Source organism: Oncorhynchus mykiss, chromosome 17 (genome assembly GCF_057628025.1).
Source record: "Oncorhynchus mykiss isolate SJ-2025 chromosome 17, ASM5762802v1, whole genome shotgun sequence".
Classification (NCBI taxonomy): Eukaryota; Metazoa; Chordata; class Actinopteri; order Salmoniformes; family Salmonidae; genus Oncorhynchus; species Oncorhynchus mykiss.
The window spans coordinates 18,493,707-18,517,046 of record NC_143038.1 but is presented as its reverse complement, the minus strand read 5'-3'; the positions used below and the strand labels follow the sequence as shown (position 1 = coordinate 18,517,046).

At 50.1% G+C, this 23,340-nt stretch overlaps 1 protein-coding gene across 1 annotated transcript; it reads right to left on the bottom strand.

Annotated features, from left to right (window-relative positions):
* Positions 1–284: 284 nt before the first annotated feature.
* LOC149975848 (uncharacterized) lies at positions 285–19,390 on the bottom strand. The gene is made up of 3 exons (XM_090206566.1): positions 19,381–19,390; positions 12,234–12,769; positions 285–2,551 (listed from the first exon to the last, which is right to left on the bottom strand). The coding sequence occupies exons 1-3, from the start codon at positions 19,388–19,390 to the stop codon at positions 2,231–2,233; spliced, it is 867 nt and encodes a 288-aa protein (XP_090062692.1). The 3' UTR covers positions 285–2,230.
* Positions 19,391–23,340: the final 3,950 nt, after the last annotated feature.

Genomic DNA, 23,340 nt, shown 5'->3' with positions numbered 1-23,340 from the left:
TTTGCCCTATATCATTACTATCACTCATTACTGCTAGTGTATTTTTCCCCTCTTCTACTCTAGGCATACATCTAATCACATATAGAGAGCGTTATTGAAACGACTCAAGTCAGTTAAGAACCAACTCTTATTTACAATCACGGCCGGTGGTGATACAGCCTGGAATCGAACCACGGTCTGTAGTGACTCGAGAACAGGGAACATACACGGTGGGAAAGGGGCGTGTACAAATGGAACAATTGTGCCTTTTTGACTGAAATATGGAGGTGGCTCTTAAAAGAGCCTTTGGGGGATTTTGGAGATCAGGTCATCGTTTATGCGCGCTCTCCGCGAATACGACGGGCCAGCTGGATGTCCTTGGGCATGATGGTCACCCTCTTGGCGTGGATGGCGCACAGGTTGGTGTCCTCGAACAGGCCGACCAGGTAAGCCTCGCTTGCCTCCTGCAGGGCCATCACTGCGGAACTCTGGAAGCGCAGGTCGGTCTTAAAGTCCTGGGCAATTTCTCGCACCAGGCGCTGGAAAGGCAGTTTGCGGATCAGCAGCTCAGTGGACTTCTGGTAACGACGGATCTCTCTAAGAGCCACGGTGCCGGGCCTGTAACGGTGAGGCTTCTTCACGCCGCCGGTGGCCGGGGCGCTCTTGCGCGCAGCCTTGGTGGCGAGCTGCTTCCTGGGTGCTTTGCCACCGGTGGATTTGCGAGCGGTTTGCTTGGTTCTGGCCATGGCGCTAGCTAGCTTCCTTCTTTCACAGTCGGAGTATAGCCTCAAAATGCCTATGTGAAGTTTATAAAGCCGGCAGCGGCGTCTGCTCATTGGTCACCATCTCCGCACCGCCCTGATTGGCCCGTTGCGGAGGCCTCCTCCGCCGCCCATTGGACGGGAGGCTCGGCCTCTCCGTGCCGCCCCAAAATGCAACCCCCACCCTCGCCGAGGCGCGCTTGGGTCTTTTGTTAGGGCCGCGAGCAACGTTACACTTTACGCGCAATAATGCTCTCATTCTAGCCTACTAGTTGTTATCCTTCATTTAGGCCTCATGTGGGCACTTGATACGGTGCCGTGTATATGTGTGTGTGTATCTAACAAACACGCCAAATAGTTGGCCAGGCATAGAAAGGACACTTTGCGCTTTTGTTGAGCTAGGTGGTTGGCTCTTAAAAGAGCCTTTGGGGGTTGAGTAGTCAAGTTGCAGCCGCACCAGCGATTTTACTTGGCTTTGACGGCCTTCTCAGTCTTCTTGGGGAGCAGCACTGCCTGGATGTTGGGCAGAACACCACCCTGAGCGATGGTCACGCCGCCAAGCAGTTTGTTCAGCTCCTCGTCGTTACGGACTGCCAGCTGCAGGTGACGGGGGATGATACGAGTCTTCTTGTTGTCACGGGCAGCGTTTCCGGCCAACTCCAGGATCTCAGCAGTCAGGTACTCGAGCACTGCGGCCAGGTACACTGGTGCGCCAGCGCCCACACGCTCGGCGTAGTTGCCTTTACGCAGCAGCCTGTGCACACGGCCCACGGGGAACTGGAGCCCGGCACGGGATGAACGTGTCTTTGCCTTCGCCCTGGCCTTGCCTCCGGTTTTGCCTCTTCCGCTCATATTGGTAGCTTCAGTATGTCACAGAAAGTCTGAATGAGCCGCTGGCCACCTCGAGAGCCTTACTTATACCTCGCCACAAAAGCCATCGATTGGCCACCGGACCGGTGTGGCCTTATCCAATTGGAGTGAGGGAGGGACAGACAGACAGGCAGTCAGCCCTAAGCCCGCCCCCACCCACCCGCAGGCAGGCAGGCAGCAGAGTGACGAGGGCTAGGCTACTCTGTTTCCCTCCGACTTTTGTGACTTTTTCACGTTGGCGGGAGCGCCAAAGTGACTACTCAAATCACTGAAACATGTATCAATCAATTCGAGAGTGGCTCATAATACCAATGGCTGCTGTCCAACCCACTATAGTATGTATGCTTCTTATTATCAGGATCAATGTGACATGCCAATTCTAACACATCACAACAATGTTGACTGGTGAGGGTGCTGCACTCTTGAGTGACAAATGTAAAGCCATTTAGCCACTCGAAAATGTGGTGCGTAAAAGTCATTCATTTCATTTCTTTTGCACCACGGGTAGGTAGGTGGAATGGAATGACATGCGCTTTTATGGAAAGAGGTGGGTGGCTCTTAAAAGAGCCTTTTGTGGTAACAACATGTGTCGAGTAGAAAGAACACTGTTTGTAATAGGTTTACTTCTTCTTGGGGGCTGCCTTCTTGGCCTTGGCCGCCTTGGGCTTGGCGGCTTTGGGCTTCGCTGCCTTGGTAGCCTTCTTGGGGCTCTTGGCCGCTTTCTTGGCCGCTGCGGCGGGCTTCTTCACCTTCTTTGGGCTCTTGGCGGCCTTTTTGGGTGTAGCGGGCTTCTTGGCCTTCTTGGGGGACTTCTTTGCGGCCACGGCCTTCTTGGCTGCTACCTTCTTGGGCTTCTTGGCGGCGGCGGGCTTCTTGGCGGCCACCTTCTTAGCTTTGGGGGCTGCGGCTTTCTTGGCGGGCTTCTTTGCCTCGACGGCCTTCTTGTTGAGCTTGAAGGAGCCGGAAGCACCGGTGCCCTTGGTCTGGACCAGGGTGCCCTTGGTGACGAGGCTCTTGACGGCGACGCCTTTAACGCCTCTTGACGCCTTAAACGCGACATGAGAACCATGTAGACTCAAGCCACCCAGCTCGGCTTCTCCGGGCTGGCCAAATGCTCTTTCACTTGTGTTTTCTGGTCGCCAATATCGGGCCAAAAGTCACCGACGGAGCCGTGTTTTTGGCCCAAAAGCGAACGGCCCAGCGAGCAGACTTGTGTCCGTTCAGAATAAAGTCATGTGGGCTGCAGAAGCCCCGTGCATTTTGCTGCGACTCGCTCAAAACCTCACCGTTCGACTGTCGGGTGGAGCGGTGCGCACTGCTTTTCCTGTGCTATTTGTCTCCTAAATGGCCTAAAAGTGCATCCGATTGCGAGCACCATTGATTGTGGAGTGAGCCGAGATGTCTGGCAAGGGAATCAAATGGTTTGGCGTCCCCTGATGTGCTCCTTGGTGTTTTAAAGGAGAGCTCTTTTGGGGACCTTAAAACACATGCACTTGTGAGGCCTGGCTGAGACTAGTTTCACGTTGTATTCGTCATGTGTCCAGGAGGCAAACGAAATAATACACTGTCCAACGACATGCTTACTTGCACTGTGTGTGTGTGTGTGTGTGTGATGTTTTATTAGTATGAGTTTATTAGTTGGATTTGGAGCCTGTGTGTTTTCTTGTGCTAGGTAGTCTCTCTCTCTGTCTGTGTGTCTCTTTCAAAAGCGTGTCAGAGAGAGAGAGAGAGAGAGAGAGAGAGAGATAGGCTTGTGGCCTTCTCGCAGTCCTTCCTCGCTTGACTCCGCAGCGTGACTCACTCGTGCCGGTCTTTGTGTCTGTGGGTCTTGGTGTCTGGCTGTGCGGCCGGCGCTATGGAGGCTGGCGCCCCATGTGCTTGTCCGCCCTGATATAGGCCTAGAGAGAGAGAGATTTGGAGCCTCTTCTTCTCTCTCCTCCTCCCTCTTGTACAGGTGTGTGTAAGGGATGTGAAACGGCTAGTTTCAATCGGTGACGTCACTTGCTCTGAGACTGTTGTTGATGATGTGTGCAGAGGGTCCCTGGTTCGGCCTAAAGTTATACTGTTACACAGGCTCCAGTCATCGGAGCACGAGTGGAATCCCACTCACTGTGTTATACTACCATGCACACATTCCTACCCTGTTCATGTCAGCATCATTTATTCCCTCTCCCCCCTTTTTGACATGTCCTCCACACACACACATATGGATTTGCTTTTTTCACTGACAGGTTGGGTGGCTCTTAAAAGAGCCTTTGGGTTACTACAGCACTCCAAATGGGCTGTTTACTTGGAGCTGGTGTACTTGGTCACGGCCTTGGTGCCCTCGGACACTGCGTGCTTGGCCAGCTCTCCGGGGAGCAGCAGGCGCACTGCGGTCTGGATCTCCCTGGAGGTGATGGTGGAACGCTTGTTGTAGTGGGCCAGGCGAGACGACTCTCCGGCGATACGCTCGAAGATGTCGTTCACGAACGAGTTCATGATTCCCATGGCCTTGGAGGAGATGCCGGTATCGGGGTGGACCTGCTTCAGGACTTTGTACACGTAAATGGCGTAGCTCTCCTTCCTCGACTTTCGGCGTTTCTTGCCGCCTTTCCCTGCGGTCTTGGTGACGGCTTTCTTGGAGCCCTTCTTGGGCGCGGACTTTGCTGGCTCGGGCATGATGCTGATGTCTCGCTGCTTCTCACAAACGAATGAGGGGGTGGAGAGCCCTTTCCCTCTTATGAAGACGAAGCTAAGCTAATTCGCCGGCCGTGGACACACCCCTGCTTTCTCATAGGCGCCCCTGCCATTTGCCCAGTGGAGCTGAGCGCGCATAAGAGCCTTCCACTCAGAGGCTTGCTTCCCTAACAAAGACCATAGCCTATGCTCTGTCACTGGTGGGGAATGGTGTGTTTCCAAAAAAGTCCTACAATGGCTAGAAATAAGGCCCCCCTTTTTGGTACTTGGTGGGGATTTCCCAGCCGTGGTGCCTCAGTAATACGACTGTACGCAAAGCCTGCACTGAACATAGCCTCCTGTCACGAATACTCCCTCCCTGTCCACTCAAGAGTGGCTCATGGTTTAATACGACTGTACGCAAAGCCTGCACTGAACATAGCCTCCTGTCACGAATACTCCCTCCCTGTCCACTCAAGAGTGGCTCATGGTTTCCTACGATAATGGATTTGACCCTTTTGAAGCGGATGTGGGTGGCTCTTAAAAGAGCCTTTGGGTTCAAGTCGGGATGTTGACGTTCCGAGAAGAGTGCGTTTAACCGCCGAAACCGTACAGGGTGCGTCCCTGGCGTTTCAGAGCGTAGACCACGTCCATGGCCGTAACGGTCTTCCTCTTGGCGTGCTCGGTGTAGGTGACGGCGTCACGGATCACGTTCTCAAGGAACACCTTCAGGACACCGCGGGTCTCCTCGTAGATCAGCCCGGAGATACGCTTCACGCCGCCACGGCGAGCCAGACGGCGAATGGCGGGCTTGGTGATTCCCTGGATGTTATCGCGGAGAACCTTACGGTGACGCTTGGCGCCTCCTTTTCCGAGTCCCTTGCCGCCTTTACCTCTTCCAGACATCGTGTGTTCACTAGCTGAGTTCAAGTGAATTAATGACGTAATTTTCGGTGCTCGGTGCTCTTATTATCTGCGTTTGGTGGACCTGATTGAAGCCAGTGGCACAGAAAGCGCGCGCTTTTGCCTGGCCTCTGCTGCAAAGGGGAGGGCGTTCGTTCTAGGGAACTATGGAGGAAGAAGAAATCAAAGCTACTTGCATGCGCGGGAAACACACTCAAATACTGAGCTATGTTGAACACAAGGCCCAACTGTGATGTCCCACTCTTCACATTGATTGGTGTTGTTCTTGTTGTTGTTGTTGCGCCTGATTCAACTCTTTCAATCAGCTGTGCCTCTCCAGGGCTTCAACAAAAATGCCTACTCTACCCCTGCCTGGAGTTGGGAAACACTGAACTAGTAGGATTCAACCCACTGCAGTTGCCAGTCACACCTAATAGAGATAGGCGTTAAAAACCTCAAATAGTGTCACAAGTACAAAGGAGAAACGAAGTGGCACAAACGGGAAACAAATACACAAGGAATGCCACAAATCCTAAGGGGTCCGTAATGTCACCTCAGCAGTCATGTAGCTCTTGAAGGCCATGTAATAACGTCATTCTTCTTTTTCTTCCCTAGACATGATCCAGGTGGCCATGGGACGGGTGGTGATACCTCTGCAAGCTGAAATGCAGTAAAACATTCCTCAGACACCCACCCAACACACACACAATAAAGGGATCATTTTCCTATGCGTACAGAGGTGATAGGGATGTGCAAATATTGTATGGTACTTTTTTCAAAAAACAATAACATAGCCTTATATTACGGAAATAGTGGTATGAGGTGGATCCTTTATAGGCCAGAGAGCCTCAGATGTTGCATTGAATGATCTCAACAGGTCATTTCAAAGGGGACAAATGAGGCCCAAGGGCACATACTGGCGATTGACCAATCGGTGCAGTTGATTCACATCTCAGATGTGACTAGGTATCATCTTACAACTTATTGTTGCCACAATTGTCTCTTACATGTACTTAGTGGCTGCCGGCCCTCGGTTTAGTACATCGAGCAACAGAGGTTGCCTTTTAGGAGAACGACTGACAAGCGTTCAACTAGCTGGGATGCAACTAGTGTCATCAAAGCACTTTGTCATAGCAAGTTAGAAGAAATAGGTTAAGGTTACGAAAAGGCTTAGGCTTACCCCAAATGCCACGTCCGTTCGTAGCTGTACTCCGTGTAGGCACAACAAGTCATCACACAGAGAGCACACTTGAAGCACAACTGCACTGCCTGGAAGGCCGCAACGGACTGAATTGGAATCCCTCAAACAGCACGCTAACTACATTCCGCTTTATGATGTCACAGTCAGCCCCTCGGAACACTGGTCCTCAACAATCTCAAACACCTTGGATACCCAAGCCAAACATTCTCGAATCACTCACATTCACAAATCAACCAGGGAGAAGAAGGCTGCCAGGAATTGAATGCTGAAAAGCTAACCTCCTTCACAGAGCAACATCATAGGACTGGGAGTTTGTGTTCAACAGCTTACGTTCCCCTATTATCAAGGGCTTAGTTCCTCTATAGGCTGCAGTGCAGATACTTCACATGCAGAGTACAACAACAAATAACAGAGGGCCTGTTACCACACCCTATAGGCTAGGAGTTGAACTTGGACCACAATGACATTGGTAGTAATTAGCCTGCAGCATAAATGACAGCTCCCTAACGGGGACATAAAGTGGAAATGGAAGTGCGACACATAGAGGAAAAGTCCTAATCCTAATCAAATAGACACATTTATTTGTTTATTCTTTTTTTTATTTCACCTTTATTTAACCAGGTAGGCAAGTTGAGAACAAGTTCTCATTTACAATTGCGACCTGGCCAAGATAAAGCAAAGCACTTCGACACATACAACGACACAGACTTACACATGGAGTAAAACAAACATACAGTCAATAATACAGTATAAACAAGTCTATATACGATGTGAGCAAATGAGGTGAGATAAGGGAGGTAAAGGCAAAAAAAGGCCATGGTGGCAAAGTAAATACAATATAGCAAGTAAAACACCGGAATGGTACATTTGCAATGGAAGAAATGTGCAAAGTAGAAATAAAAATAATGGGGTGCAAAGGAGCAAAATAAATAAATTCATTAAATACAGTAGGGAAAGAGGTAGTTGTTTGGCCTAAATTATAGGTGGGCTATGTACAGGTGCAGTAATCTGTGAGCTGCTCTGACAGTTGGTGCTTAAAGCTAGTGAGGGAGATAAGTGTTTCCAGTTTCAGAGATTTTTGTAGTTCGTTCCAGTCATTGGCAGCAGAGAACTGGAAGGAGAGGCGGCCAAAGAAAGAATTGGTTTTGGGGGTGACTAGAGAGATATACATACACCTGTTTAGCAGATGTCGGAAATGCTTGTGTTACTAGCTCCAACAGCACAGTCAAGTCTAACAAGTAATATCTAACCATGTTCCAACATTCCACACAATACACCCAAATGCAATTGGAATACATCAATATATGGACGAGCAATGTCAGACCGTCCGTAGACTAACATACCTTACAATACAATACTTTATATATCCACATGACATGAGCTATGCAAACCACCTCCACGTTAGGAATGTGCCCAGTGATATCTAACAAAAACACACACCTCCGTGGAACCCACATGGCAAGACAGGAAGGAAGACATGCAGGAGTGCTCATGAAGAAGACCGGAATCATCTCCAATCAAGTGAACAATGTCAAAGGAATAGGGCAAGTCATATAGATAGGGAGGCATTTCACCGCCACCCGCTGGACCACAAGTCATTTTGCCAACACTGGCTCATCATTCAAAGCCACATAGGGAGGGATCTTAACACCACCTGCTGGATCAGAAGTGCCACTCACAATGGCCACACAGACCATTTCTCCCTCAACCTGATGCAATTGTCACAACAAGTATGTGCTCAAAATCAAACATTAACTACAACAGATCATCAAATAGGCAAACACATGCTCATGTAGAGTACCTCAAATTATACAGTTACTTTGTCACCAAACCTAATCTGTCATTCATCTACAAATACATGCTCTTCTAAAGCCACAATGCAATGTTCACATGGTACATTTCATTTCTTACAATCTATGTCACTATTACTTCATTTGACTGCTCTTAAATCATATTCACTTAACCCTTTTCTTCACCTGCTGATTTTCTGCTGCTTTTGTCTCTTGCAGATTTGGACGTCATGTGAATCTATGTTTCTCAAGTATCAAAAGAGAGAAAATGAAAAACGGAATGCTACTTTTCTCTCTAGCCTAGTGCACTCTTTATCTGTAAGCTCCCCTACTGGTGTAGGTAGCTCCAAAAAAAGGTACAGATGCCATAGAACCTGATCTCGACGACCACATTTTACACCAATGCACCCCGACAATCGGTTGGTGGTCGGGAATCAAGTGGATGATTCTGGGACCAATTACAGGATAGGGGTGAGGGGTGTACTGAACTGTGCCTATAGCATGTCAAAAATCCCTCCAACGGGAAATAGGCCTTGGCAAATGGCCAGGGGCGCTGTCCTTTTCAGCACCACGGAGCTCCCCTATTACCTGTCTCATGAGTGAAGATGCAACAGCAGACAATTCCTGCTCTTTTGTCCTGCAATGACACACTTTAGCCGTGTCATTGCTGCATTTAACTGGCAGCCTGTATTTAGGGCCTTTACTTTGTCGTATCATTTGGTCAAGGGGTTTCGATTCGTCAGCAAATCTTCTTTGAAAAATGAACTAAATCCCACATCAGAAGTCGACTTCAAATCACGCCAAAGACACACGACTCTACTCAACCGGAGTCAATAGTATCAAATATTCTGCACTGTGAAGGTGTCATGTGCTGAGCCATTTAGTTCCTATGAAGCCTATTTACGAAGCCAATGCAGCAATCACCACGTACCTGCCTGCATTGGTGATTGCTATTCTGTAATTGGTCAACTACTAATAGGGCAATCATCCCGGCAGCTTCGTAACAGCTGTTTTGCAAGCCCTTGACGATTACATCTATTGATTCCTGCTGTCCTGATACCTTTTCTCTTAAGGGATCTCGGATCTAGTCTAAAGGCCTATCAATGGGTATGGCATTGGAATATTCAATCGCACACTGAATTCATCCCACTAAATACATTCCTTTCATTTCTCCATTTATTCCACCATATCGAAACAACTTACCTATGCACGCACACAAACAAGCACAGAAGGGCGACTTAATAATATCACGTCTAATTTGGTGGCCTACAACATTTCCTGTACCTTCAACCACAACGTTGGTAACAATTTTTTTCGACCACCTTTCACTTGCGCCGGACAGAGATATATCATTTTACTTTCAATAGCTTAGTCAGTCGCATGAATTATGGGGTGCACACAGCTAACGTTGTAATGATCGGATCAAAACATGGATTTTTGGGGCCATCGAGGAATGTCACATGGCCCAGAAATCATTGAATGGCCATTTTCACAAAGGAATAGACAGACTCATTCCAAGAGCAATTGGAATCGAAAAAACACAACGTGCCCCACTTGGGGACCCGAGGACCGAGTTTGGGAAACGCTGGCCTGAAGATCAAATACCAATAGGGAGCCACTATGACGTGCTCACACGCTGACAGTACCCGCGTTTAACCACTAGATGGCCTCCGTGCTCCACGGTAAACTTTTCCCCTCTCATCAGCGGCACTGCAACATGGGACTTTCAAAGTCAGTTGTTCTTAGCTACATAGTGACCATTTTTGACACTTTTTGCCCTATATCATTACTATCACTCATTACTGCTAGTGTATTTTTCCCCTCTTCTACTCTAGGCATACATCTAATCACATATAGAGAGCGTTATTGAAACGACTCAAGTCAGTTAAGAACCAACTCTTATTTACAATCACGGCCGGTGGTGATACAGCCTGGAATCGAACCACGGTCTGTAGTGACTCGAGAACAGGGAACATACACGGTGGGAAAGGGGCGTGTACAAATGGAACAATTGTGCCTTTTTGACTGAAATATGGAGGTGGCTCTTAAAAGAGCCTTTGGGGGATTTTGGAGATCAGGTCATCGTTTATGCGCGCTCTCCGCGAATACGACGGGCCAGCTGGATGTCCTTGGGCATGATGGTCACCCTCTTGGCGTGGATGGCGCACAGGTTGGTGTCCTCGAACAGGCCGACCAGGTAAGCCTCGCTTGCCTCCTGCAGGGCCATCACTGCGGAACTCTGGAAGCGCAGGTCGGTCTTAAAGTCCTGGGCAATTTCTCGCACCAGGCGCTGGAAAGGCAGTTTGCGGATCAGCAGCTCAGTGGACTTCTGGTAACGACGGATCTCTCTAAGAGCCACGGTGCCGGGCCTGTAACGGTGAGGCTTCTTCACGCCGCCGGTGGCCGGGGCGCTCTTGCGCGCAGCCTTGGTGGCGAGCTGCTTCCTGGGTGCTTTGCCACCGGTGGATTTGCGAGCGGTTTGCTTGGTTCTGGCCATGGCGCTAGCTAGCTTCCTTCTTTCACAGTCGGAGTATAGCCTCAAAATGCCTATGTGAAGTTTATAAAGCCGGCAGCGGCGTCTGCTCATTGGTCACCATCTCCGCACCGCCCTGATTGGCCCGTTGCGGAGGCCTCCTCCGCCGCCCATTGGACGGGAGGCTCGGCCTCTCCGTGCCGCCCCAAAATGCAACCCCCACCCTCGCCGAGGCGCGCTTGGGTCTTTTGTTAGGGCCGCGAGCAACGTTACACTTTACGCGCAATAATGCTCTCATTCTAGCCTACTAGTTGTTATCCTTCATTTAGGCCTCATGTGGGCACTTGATACGGTGCCGTGTATATGTGTGTGTGTATCTAACAAACACGCCAAATAGTTGGCCAGGCATAGAAAGGACACTTTGCGCTTTTGTTGAGCTAGGTGGTTGGCTCTTAAAAGAGCCTTTGGGGGTTGAGTAGTCAAGTTGCAGCCGCACCAGCGATTTTACTTGGCTTTGACGGCCTTCTCAGTCTTCTTGGGGAGCAGCACTGCCTGGATGTTGGGCAGAACACCACCCTGAGCGATGGTCACGCCGCCAAGCAGTTTGTTCAGCTCCTCGTCGTTACGGACTGCCAGCTGCAGGTGACGGGGGATGATACGAGTCTTCTTGTTGTCACGGGCAGCGTTTCCGGCCAACTCCAGGATCTCAGCAGTCAGGTACTCGAGCACTGCGGCCAGGTACACTGGTGCGCCAGCGCCCACACGCTCGGCGTAGTTGCCTTTACGCAGCAGCCTGTGCACACGGCCCACGGGGAACTGGAGCCCGGCACGGGATGAACGTGTCTTTGCCTTCGCCCTGGCCTTGCCTCCGGTTTTGCCTCTTCCGCTCATATTGGTAGCTTCAGTATGTCACAGAAAGTCTGAATGAGCCGCTGGCCACCTCGAGAGCCTTACTTATACCTCGCCACAAAAGCCATCGATTGGCCACCGGACCGGTGTGGCCTTATCCAATTGGAGTGAGGGAGGGACAGACAGACAGGCAGTCAGCCCTAAGCCCGCCCCCACCCACCCGCAGGCAGGCAGGCAGCAGAGTGACGAGGGCTAGGCTACTCTGTTTCCCTCCGACTTTTGTGACTTTTTCACGTTGGCGGGAGCGCCAAAGTGACTACTCAAATCACTGAAACATGTATCAATCAATTCGAGAGTGGCTCATAATACCAATGGCTGCTGTCCAACCCACTATAGTATGTATGCTTCTTATTATCAGGATCAATGTGACATGCCAATTCTAACACATCACAACAATGTTGACTGGTGAGGGTGCTGCACTCTTGAGTGACAAATGTAAAGCCATTTAGCCACTCGAAAATGTGGTGCGTAAAAGTCATTCATTTCATTTCTTTTGCACCACGGGTAGGTAGGTGGAATGGAATGACATGCGCTTTTATGGAAAGAGGTGGGTGGCTCTTAAAAGAGCCTTTTGTGGTAACAACATGTGTCGAGTAGAAAGAACACTGTTTGTAATAGGTTTACTTCTTCTTGGGGGCTGCCTTCTTGGCCTTGGCCGCCTTGGGCTTGGCGGCTTTGGGCTTCGCTGCCTTGGTAGCCTTCTTGGGGCTCTTGGCCGCTTTCTTGGCCGCTGCGGCGGGCTTCTTCACCTTCTTTGGGCTCTTGGCGGCCTTTTTGGGTGTAGCGGGCTTCTTGGCCTTCTTGGGGGACTTCTTTGCGGCCACGGCCTTCTTGGCTGCTACCTTCTTGGGCTTCTTGGCGGCGGCGGGCTTCTTGGCGGCCACCTTCTTAGCTTTGGGGGCTGCGGCTTTCTTGGCGGGCTTCTTTGCCTCGACGGCCTTCTTGTTGAGCTTGAAGGAGCCGGAAGCACCGGTGCCCTTGGTCTGGACCAGGGTGCCCTTGGTGACGAGGCTCTTGACGGCGATCTTGACACGGGAGTTGTTCTTCTCCACGTCGTAGCCGCCTGCCGCCAGAGACTTCTTGAGCGCGGCCAGGGACACGCCGCTCCTCTCCTTGGAGGCGGACACCGCCTTGACGATGAGCTCGCCTACGCTGGGTCCCGCTTTCTTGGGCTTGGCTGCTGCCTTCTTCTTGGGTGCCTTGGCCGGCGCGGCGGCGGCGGGTGCTGGTGCGACTTCTGCCATGTCTGTCGTTCGGTCCGGTAAACACACACACTTACAACACTACGGTAGTCTGTGAGGAGGAGTACTTTGCTGTAGACGCTGCTCTGCGCTATTGAAGCTCCACACCGTGCAGGGGGCTGGCCTTAAACGCGACATGAGAACCATGTAGACTCAAGCCACCCAGCTCGGCTTCTCCGGGCTGGCCAAATGCTCTTTCACTTGTGTTTTCTGGTCGCCAATATCGGGCCAAAAGTCACCGACGGAGCCGTGTTTTTGGCCCAAAAGCGAACGGCCCAGCGAGCAGACTTGTGTCCGTTCAGAATAAAGTCATGTGGGCTGCAGAAGCCCCGTGCATTTTGCTGCGACTCGCTCAAAACCTCACCGTTCGACTGTCGGGTGGAGCGGTGCGCACTGCTTTTCCTGTGCTATTTGTCTCCTAAATGGCCTAAAAGTGCATCCGATTGCGAGCACCATTGATTGTGGAGTGAGCCGAGATGTCTGGCAAGGGAATCAAATGGTTTGGCGTCCCCTGATGTGCTCCTTGGTGTTTTAAAGGAGAGCTCTTTTGGGGACCTTAAAACACATGCACTTGTGAGGCCTGGCTGAGACTAGTTTCACGTTGTATTCGTCATGTGTCCAGGAGGCAAACGAAATAATACACTGTCCAACGACATGCTTACTTGCACTGTGTGTGTGTGTGTGTGTGTGATGTTTTATTAGTATGAGTTTATTAGTTGGATTTGGAGCCTGTGTGTTTTCTTGTGCTAGGTAGTCTCTCTCTCTGTCTGTGTGTCTCTTTCAAAAGCGTGTCAGAGAGAGAGAGAGAGAGAGAGAGAGAGATAGGCTTGTGGCCTTCTCGCAGTCCTTCCTCGCTTGACTCCGCAGCGTGACTCACTCGTGCCGGTCTTTGTGTCTGTGGGTCTTGGTGTCTGGCTGTGCGGCCGGCGCTATGGAGGCTGGCGCCCCATGTGCTTGTCCGCCCTGATATAGGCCTAGAGAGAGAGAGATTTGGAGCCTCTTCTTCTCTCTCCTCCTCCCTCTTGTACAGGTGTGTGTAAGGGATGTGAAACGGCTAGTTTCAATCGGTGACGTCACTTGCTCTGAGACTGTTGTTGATGATGTGTGCAGAGGGTCCCTGGTTCGGCCTAAAGTTATACTGTTACACAGGCTCCAGTCATCGGAGCACGAGTGGAATCCCACTCACTGTGTTATACTACCATGCACACATTCCTACCCTGTTCATGTCAGCATCATTTATTCCCTCTCCCCCCTTTTTGACATGTCCTCCACACACACACACATATGGATTTGCTTTTTTCACTGACAGGTTGGGTGGCTCTTAAAAGAGCCTTTGGGTTACTACAGCACTCCAAATGGGCTGTTTACTTGGAGCTGGTGTACTTGGTCACGGCCTTGGTGCCCTCGGACACTGCGTGCTTGGCCAGCTCTCCGGGGAGCAGCAGGCGCACTGCGGTCTGGATCTCCCTGGAGGTGATGGTGGAACGCTTGTTGTAGTGGGCCAGGCGAGACGACTCTCCGGCGATACGCTCGAAGATGTCGTTCACGAACGAGTTCATGATTCCCATGGCCTTGGAGGAGATGCCGGTATCGGGGTGGACCTGCTTCAGGACTTTGTACACGTAAATGGCGTAGCTCTCCTTCCTCGACTTTCGGCGTTTCTTGCCGCCTTTCCCTGCGGTCTTGGTGACGGCTTTCTTGGAGCCCTTCTTGGGCGCGGACTTTGCTGGCTCGGGCATGATGCTGATGTCTCGCTGCTTCTCACAAACGAATGAGGGGGTGGAGAGCCCTTTCCCTCTTATGAAGACGAAGCTAAGCTAATTCGCCGGCCGTGGACACACCCCTGCTTTCTCATAGGCGCCCCTGCCATTTGCCCAGTGGAGCTGAGCGCGCATAAGAGCCTTCCACTCAGAGGCTTGCTTCCCTAACAAAGACCATAGCCTATGCTCTGTCACTGGTGGGGAATGGTGTGTTTCCAAAAAAGTCCTACAATGGCTTACAATGGCTTACAAAGTCCTACAATGGCCAAATAAGGCCCCCCTTTTTGGTACTTGGTGGGGATTTCCCAGCCGTGGTGCCTCAGTAATACGACTGTACGCAAAGCCTGCACTGAACATAGCCTCCTGTCACGAATACTCCCTCCCTGTCCACTCAAGAGTGGCTCATGGTTTAATACGACTGTACGCAAAGCCTGCACTGAACATAGCCTCCTGTCACGAATACTCCCTCCCTGTCCACTCAAGAGTGGCTCATGGTTTCCTACGATAATGGATTTGACCCTTTTGAAGCGGATGTGGGTGGCTCTTAAAAGAGCCTTTGGGTTCAAGTCGGGATGTTGACGTTCCGAGAAGAGTGCGTTTAACCGCCGAAACCGTACAGGGTGCGTCCCTGGCGTTTCAGAGCGTAGACCACGTCCATGGCCGTAACGGTCTTCCTCTTGGCGTGCTCGGTGTAGGTGACGGCGTCACGGATCACGTTCTCAAGGAACACCTTCAGGACACCGCGGGTCTCCTCGTAGATCAGCCCGGAGATACGCTTCACGCCGCCACGGCGAGCCAGACGGCGAATGGCGGGCTTGGTGATTCCCTGGATGTTATCGCGGAGAACCTTACGGTGACGCTTGGCGCCTCCTTTTCCGAGTCCCTTGCCGCCTTTACCTCTTCCAGACATCGTGTGTTCGCTAGCTGAGTTCAAGTGAATTAATGACGTAATTTTCGGTGCTCGGTGCTCTTATTATCTGCGTTTGGTGGACCTGATTGAAGCCAGTGGCACAGAAAGCGCGCGCTTTTGCCTGGCCTCTGCTGCAAAGGGGAGGGCGTTCGTTCTAGGGAACTATGGAGGAAGAAGAAATCAAAGCTACTTGCATGCGCGGGAAACACACTCAAATACTGAGCTATGTTGAACACAAGGCCCAACTGTGATGTCCCACTCTTCACATTGATTGGTGTTGTTCTTGTTGTTGTTGTTGTTGTTGCGCCTGATTCAACTCTTTCAATCAGCTGTGCCTCTCCAGGGCTTCAACAAAAATGCCTACTCTACCCCTGCCTGGAGTTGGGAAACACTGAACTAGTAGGATTCAACCCACTGCAGTTGCCAGTCACACCTAATAGAGATAGGCGTTAAAAACCTCAAATAGTGTCACAAGTACAAAGGAGAAACGAAGTGGCACAAACGGGAAACAAATACACAAGGAATGCCACAAATCCTAAGGGGTCCGTAATGTCACCTCAGCAGTCATGTAGCTCTTGAAGGCCATGTAATAACGTCATTCTTCTTTTTCTTCCCTAGACATGATCCAGGTGGCCATGGGACGGGTGGTGATACCTCTGCAAGCTGAAATGCAGTAAAACATTCCTCAGACACCCACCCAACACACACACAATAAAGGGATCATTTTCCTATGCGTACAGAGGTGATAGGGATGTGCAAATATTGTATGGTACTTTTTTCAAAAAACAATAACATAGCCTTATATTACGGAAATAGTGGTATGAGGTGGATCCTTTATAGGCCAGAGAGCCTCAGATGTTGCATTGAATGATCTCAACAGGTCATTTCAAAGGGGACAAATGAGGCCCAAGGGCACATACTGGCGATTGACCAATCGGTGCAGTTGATTCACATCTCAGATGTGACTAGGTATCATCTTACAACTTATTGTTGCCACAATTGTCTCTTACATGTACTTAGTGGCTGCCGGCCCTCGGTTTAGTACATCGAGCAACAGAGGTTGCCTTTTAGGAGAACGACTGACAAGCGTTCAACTAGCTGGGATGCAACTAGTGTCATCAAAGCACTTTGTCATAGCAAGTTAGAAGAAATAGGTTAAGGTTACGAAAAGGCTTAGGCTTACCCCAAATGCCACGTCCGTTCGTAGCTGTACTCCGTGTAGGCACAACAAGTCATCACACAGAGAGCACACTTGAAGCACAACTGCACTGCCTGGAAGGCCGCAACGGACTGAATTGGAATCCCTCAAACAGCACGCTAACTACATTCCGCTTTATGATGTCACAGTCAGCCCCTCGGAACACTGGTCCTCAACAATCTCAAACACCTTGGATACCCAAGCCAAACATTCTCGAATCACTCACATTCACAAATCAACCAGGGAGAAGAAGGCTGCCAGGAATTGAATGCTGAAAAGCTAACCTCCTTCACAGAGCAACATCATAGGACTGGGAGTTTGTGTTCAACAGCTTACGTTCCCCTATTATCAAGGGCTTAGTTCCTCTATAGGCTGCAGTGCAGATACTTCACATGCAGAGTACAACAACAAATAACAGAGGGCCTGTTACCACACCCTATAGGCTAGGAGTTGAACTTGGACCACAATGACATTGGTAGTAATTAGCCTGCAGCATAAATGACAGCTCCCTAACGGGGACATAAAGTGGAAATGGAAGTGCGACACATAGAGGAAAAGTCCTAATCCTAATCAAATAGACACATTTATTTGTTTATTCTTTTTTTTATTTCACCTTTATTTAACCAGGTAGGCAAGTTGAGAACAAGTTCTCATTTACAATTGCGACCTGGCCAAGATAAAGCAAAGCACTTCGACACATACAACGACACAGACTTACACATGGAGTAAAACAAACATACAGTCAATAATACAGTATAAACAAGTCTATATACGATGTGAGCAAATGAGGTGAGATAAGGGAGGTAAAGGCAAAAAAAGGCCATGGTGGCAAAGTAAATACAATATAGCAAGTAAAACACCGGAATGGTACATTTGCAATGGAAGAAATGTGCAAAGTAGAAATAAAAATAATGGGGTGCAAAGGAGCAAAATAAATAAATTCATTAAATACAGTAGGGAAAGAGGTAGTTGTTTGGCCTAAATTATAGGTGGGCTATGTACAGGTGCAGTAATCTGTGAGCTGCTCTGACAGTTGGTGCTTAAAGCTAGTGAGGGAGATAAGTGTTTCCAGTTTCAGAGATTTTTGTAGTTCGTTCCAGTCATTGGCAGCAGAGAACTGGAAGGAGAGGCGGCCAAAGAAAGAATTGGTTTTGGGGGTGACTAGAGAGATATACATACACCTGTTTAGCAGATGTCGGAAATGCTTGTGTTACTAGCTCCAACAGCACAGTCAAGTCTAACAAGTAATATCTAACCATGTTCCAACATTCCACACAATACACCCAAATGCAATTGGAATACATCAATATATGGACGAGCAATGTCAGACCGTCCGTAGACTAACATACCTTACAATACAATACTTTATATATCCACATGACATGAGCTATGCAAACCACCTCCACGTTAGGAATGTGCCCAGTGATATCTAACAAAAACACACACCTCCGTGGAACCCACATGGCAAGACAGGAAGGAAGACATGCAGGAGTGCTCATGAAGAAGACCGGAATCATCTCCAATCAAGTGAACAATGTCAAAGGAATAGGGCAAGTCATATAGATAGGGAGGCATTTCACCGCCACCCGCTGGACCACAAGTCATTTTGCCAACACTGGCTCATCATTCAAAGCCACATAGGGAGGGATCTTAACACCACCTGCTGGATCAGAAGTGCCACTCACAATGGCCACACAGACCATTTCTCCCTCAACCTGATGCAATTGTCACAACAAGTATGTGCTCAAAATCAAACATTAACTACAACAGATCATCAAATAGGCAAACACATGCTCATGTAGAGTACCTCAAATTATACAGTTACTTTGTCACCAAACCTAATCTGTCATTCATCTACAAATACATGCTCTTCTAAAGCCACAATGCAATGTTCACATGGTACATTTCATTTCTTACAATCTATGTCACTATTACTTCATTTGACTGCTCTTAAATCATATTCACTTAACCCTTTTCTTCACCTGCTGATTTTCTGCTGCTTTTGTCTCTTGCAGATTTGGACGTCATGTGAATCTATGTTTCTCAAGTATCAAAAGAGAGAAAATGAAAAACGGAATGCTACTTTTCTCTCTAGCCTAGTGCACTCTTTATCTGTAAGCTCCCCTACTGGTGTAGGTAGCTCCAAAAAAAGGTACAGATGCCATAGAACCTGATCTCGACGACCACATTTTACACCAATGCACCCCGACAATCGGTTGGTGGTCGGGAATCAAGTGGATGATTCTGGGACCAATTACAGGATAGGGGTGAAGGGTGTACTGAACTGTGCCTATAGCATGTCAAAAATCCCTCCAACGGGAAATAGGCCTTGGCAAATGGCCAGGGGCGCTGTCCTTTTCAGCACCACGGAGCTCCCCTATTACCTGTCTCATGAGTGAAGATGCAACAGCAGACAATTCCTGCTCTTTTGTCCTGCAATGACACACTTTAGCCGTGTCATTGCTGCATTTAACTGGCAGCCTGTATTTAGGGCCTTTACTTTGTCGTATCATTTGGTCAAGGGGTTTCGATTCGTCAGCAAATCTTCTTTGAAAAATGAACTAAATCCCACATCAGAAGTCGACTTCAAATCACGCCAAAGACACACGACTCTACTCAACCGGAGTCAATAGTATCAAATATTCTGCACTGTGAAGGTGTCATGTGCTGAGCCATTTAGTTCCTATGAAGCCTATTTACGAAGCCAATGCAGCAATCACCACGTACCTGCCTGCATTGGTGATTGCTATTCTGTAATTGGTCAACTACTAATAGGGCAATCATCCCGGCAGCTTCGTAACAGCTGTTTTGCAAGCCCTTGACGATTACATCTATTGATTCCTGCTGTCCTGATACCTTTTCTCTTAAGGGATCTCGGATCTAGTCTAAAGGCCTATCAATGGGTATGGCATTGGAATATTCAATCGCACACTGAATTCATCCCACTAAATACATTCCTTTCATTTCTCCATTTATTCCACCATATCGAAACAACTTACCTATGCACGCACACAAACAAGCACAGAAGGGCGACTTAATAATATCACGTCTAATTTGGTGGCCTACAACATTTCCTGTACCTTCAACCACAACGTTGGTAACAATTTTTTTCGACCACCTTTCACTTGCGCCGGACAGAGATATATCATTTTACTTTCAATAGCTTAGTCAGTCGCATGAATTATGGGGTGCACACAGCTAACGTTGTAATGATCGGATCAAAACATGGATTTTTGGGGCCATCGAGGAATGTCACATGGCCCAGAAATCATTGAATGGCCATTTTCACAAAGGAATAGACAGACTCATTCCAAGAGCAATTGGAATCGAAAAAACACAACGTGCCCCACTTGGGGACCCGAGGACCGAGTTTGGGAAACGCTGGCCTGAAGATCAAATACCAATAGGGAGCCACTATGACGTGCTCACACGCTGACAGTACCCGCGTTTAACCACTAGATGGCCTCCGTGCTCCACGGTAAACTTTTCCCCTCTCATCAGCGGCACTGCAACATGGGACTTTCAAAGTCAGTTGTTCTTAGCTACATAGTGACCATTTTTGCCCTATATCATTACTATCACTCATTACTGCTAGTGTATTTTTCCCCTCTTCTACTCTAGGCATACATCTAATCACATATAGAGAGCGTTATTGAAACGACTCAAGTCAGTTAAGAACCAACTCTTATTTACAATCACGGCCGGTGGTGATACAGCCTGGAATCGAACCACGGTCTGTAGTGACTCGAGAACAGGGAACATACACGGTGGGAAAGGGGCGTGTACAAATGGAACAATTGTGCCTTTTTGACTGAAATATGGAGGTGGCTCTTAAAAGAGCCTTTGGGGGATTTTGGAGATCAGGTCATCGTTTATGCGCGCTCTCCGCGAATACGACGGGCCAGCTGGATGTCCTTGGGCATGATGGTCACCCTCTTGGCGTGGATGGCGCACAGGTTGGTGTCCTCGAACAGGCCGACCAGGTAAGCCTCGCTTGCCTCCTGCAGGGCCATCACTGCGGAACTCTGGAAGCGCAGGTCGGTCTTAAAGTCCTGGGCAATTTCTCGCACCAGGCGCTGGAAAGGCAGTTTGCGGATCAGCAGCTCAGTGGACTTCTGGTAACGACGGATCTCTCTAAGAGCCACGGTGCCGGGCCTGTAACGGTGAGGCTTCTTCACGCCGCCGGTGGCCGGGGCGCTCTTGCGCGCAGCCTTGGTGGCGAGCTGCTTCCTGGGTGCTTTGCCACCGGTGGATTTGCGAGCGGTTTGCTTGGTTCTGGCCATGGCGCTAGCTAGCTTCCTTCTTTCACAGTCGGAGTATAGCCTCAAAATGCCTATGTGAAGTTTATAAAGCCGGCAGCGGCGTCTGCTCATTGGTCACCATCTCCGCACCGCCCTGATTGGCCCGTTGCGGAGGCCTCCTCCGCCGCCCATTGGACGGGAGGCTCGGCCTCTCCGTGCCGCCCCAAAATGCAACCCCCACCCTCGCCGAGGCGCGCTTGGGTCTTTTGTTAGGGCCGCGAGCAACGTTACACTTTACGCGCAATAATGCTCTCATTCTAGCCTACTAGTTGTTATCCTTCATTTAGGCCTCATGTGGGCACTTGATACGGTGCCGTGTATATGTGTGTGTGTATCTAACAAACACGCCAAATAGTTGGCCAGGCATAGAAAGGACACTTTGCGCTTTTGTTGAGCTAGGTGGTTGGCTCTTAAAAGAGCCTTTGGGGGTTGAGTAGTCAAGTTGCAGCCGCACCAGCGATTTTACTTGGCTTTGACGGCCTTCTCAGTCTTCTTGGGGAGCAGCACTGCCTGGATGTTGGGCAGAACACCACCCTGAGCGATGGTCACGCCGCCAAGCAGTTTGTTCAGCTCCTCGTCGTTACGGACTGCCAGCTGCAGGTGACGGGGGATGATACGAGTCTTCTTGTTGTCACGGGCAGCGTTTCCGGCCAACTCCAGGATCTCAGCAGTCAGGTACTCGAGCACTGCGGCCAGGTACACTGGTGCGCCAGCGCCCACACGCTCGGCGTAGTTGCCTTTACGCAGCAGCCTGTGCACACGGCCCACGGGGAACTGGAGCCCGGCACGGGATGAACGTGTCTTTGCCTTCGCCCTGGCCTTGCCTCCGGTTTTGCCTCTTCCGCTCATATTGGTAGCTTCAGTATGTCACAGAAAGTCTGAATGAGCCGCTGGCCACCTCGAGAGCCTTACTTATACCTCGCCACAAAAGCCATCGATTGGCCACCGGACCGGTGTGGCCTTATCCAATTGGAGTGAGGGAGGGACAGACAGACAGGCAGTCAGCCCTAAGCCCGCCCCCACCCACCCGCAGGCAGGCAGGCAGCAGAGTGACGAGGGCTAGGCTACTCTGTTTCCCTCCGACTTTTGTGACTTTTTCACGTTGGCGGGAGCGCCAAAGTGACTACTCAAATCACTGAAACATGTATCAATCAATTCGAGAGTGGCTCATAATACCAATGGCTGCTGTCCAACCCACTATAGTATGTATGCTTCTTATTATCAGGATCAATGTGACATGCCAATTCTAACACATCACAACAATGTTGACTGGTGAGGGTGCTGCACTCTTGAGTGACAAATGTAAAGCCATTTAGCCACTCGAAAATGTGGTGCGTAAAAGTCATTCATTTCATTTCTTTTGCACCACGGGTAGGTAGGTGGAATGGAATGACATGCGCTTTTATGGAAAGAGGTGGGTGGCTCTTAAAAGAGCCTTTTGTGGTAACAACATGTGTCGAGTAGAAAGAACACTGTTTGTAATAGGTTTACTTCTTCTTGGGGGCTGCCTTCTTGGCCTTGGCCGCCTTGGGCTTGGCGGCTTTGGGCTTCGCTGCCTTGGTAGCCTTCTTGGGGCTCTTGGCCGCTTTCTTGGCCGCTGCGGCGGGCTTCTTCACCTTCTTTGGGCTCTTGGCGGCCTTTTTGGGTGTAGCGGGCTTCTTGGCCTTCTTGGGGGACTTCTTTGCGGCCACGGCCTTCTTGGCTGCTACCTTCTTGGGCTTCTTGGCGGCGGCGGGCTTCTTGGCGGCCACCTTCTTAGCTTTGGGGGCTGCGGCTTTCTTGGCGGGCTTCTTTGCCTCGACGGCCTTCTTGTTGAGCTTGAAGGAGCCGGAAGCACCGGTGCCCTTGGTCTGGACCAGGGTGCCCTTGGTGACGAGGCTCTTGACGGCGATCTTGACACGGGAGTTGTTCTTCTCCACGTCGTAGCCGCCTGCCGCCAGAGACTTCTTGAGCGCGGCCAGGGACACGCCGCTCCTCTCCTTGGAGGCGGACACCGCCTTGACGATGAGCTCGCCTACGCTGGGTCCCGCTTTCTTGGGCTTGGCTGCTGCCTTCTTCTTGGGTGCCTTGGCCGGCGCGGCGGCGGCGGGTGCTGGTGCGACTTCTGCCATGTCTGTCGTTCGGTCCGGTAAACACACACACTTACAACACTACGGTAGTCTGTGAGGAGGAGTACTTTGCTGTAGACGCTGCTCTGCGCTATTGAAGCTCCACACCGTGCAGGGGGCTGGCCTTAAACGCGACATGAGAACCATGTAGACTCAAGCCACCCAGCTCGGCTTCTCCGGGCTGGCCAAATGCTCTTTCACTTGTGTTTTCTGGTCGCCAATATCGGGCCAAAAGTCACCGACGGAGCCGTGTTTTTGGCCCAAAAGCGAACGGCCCA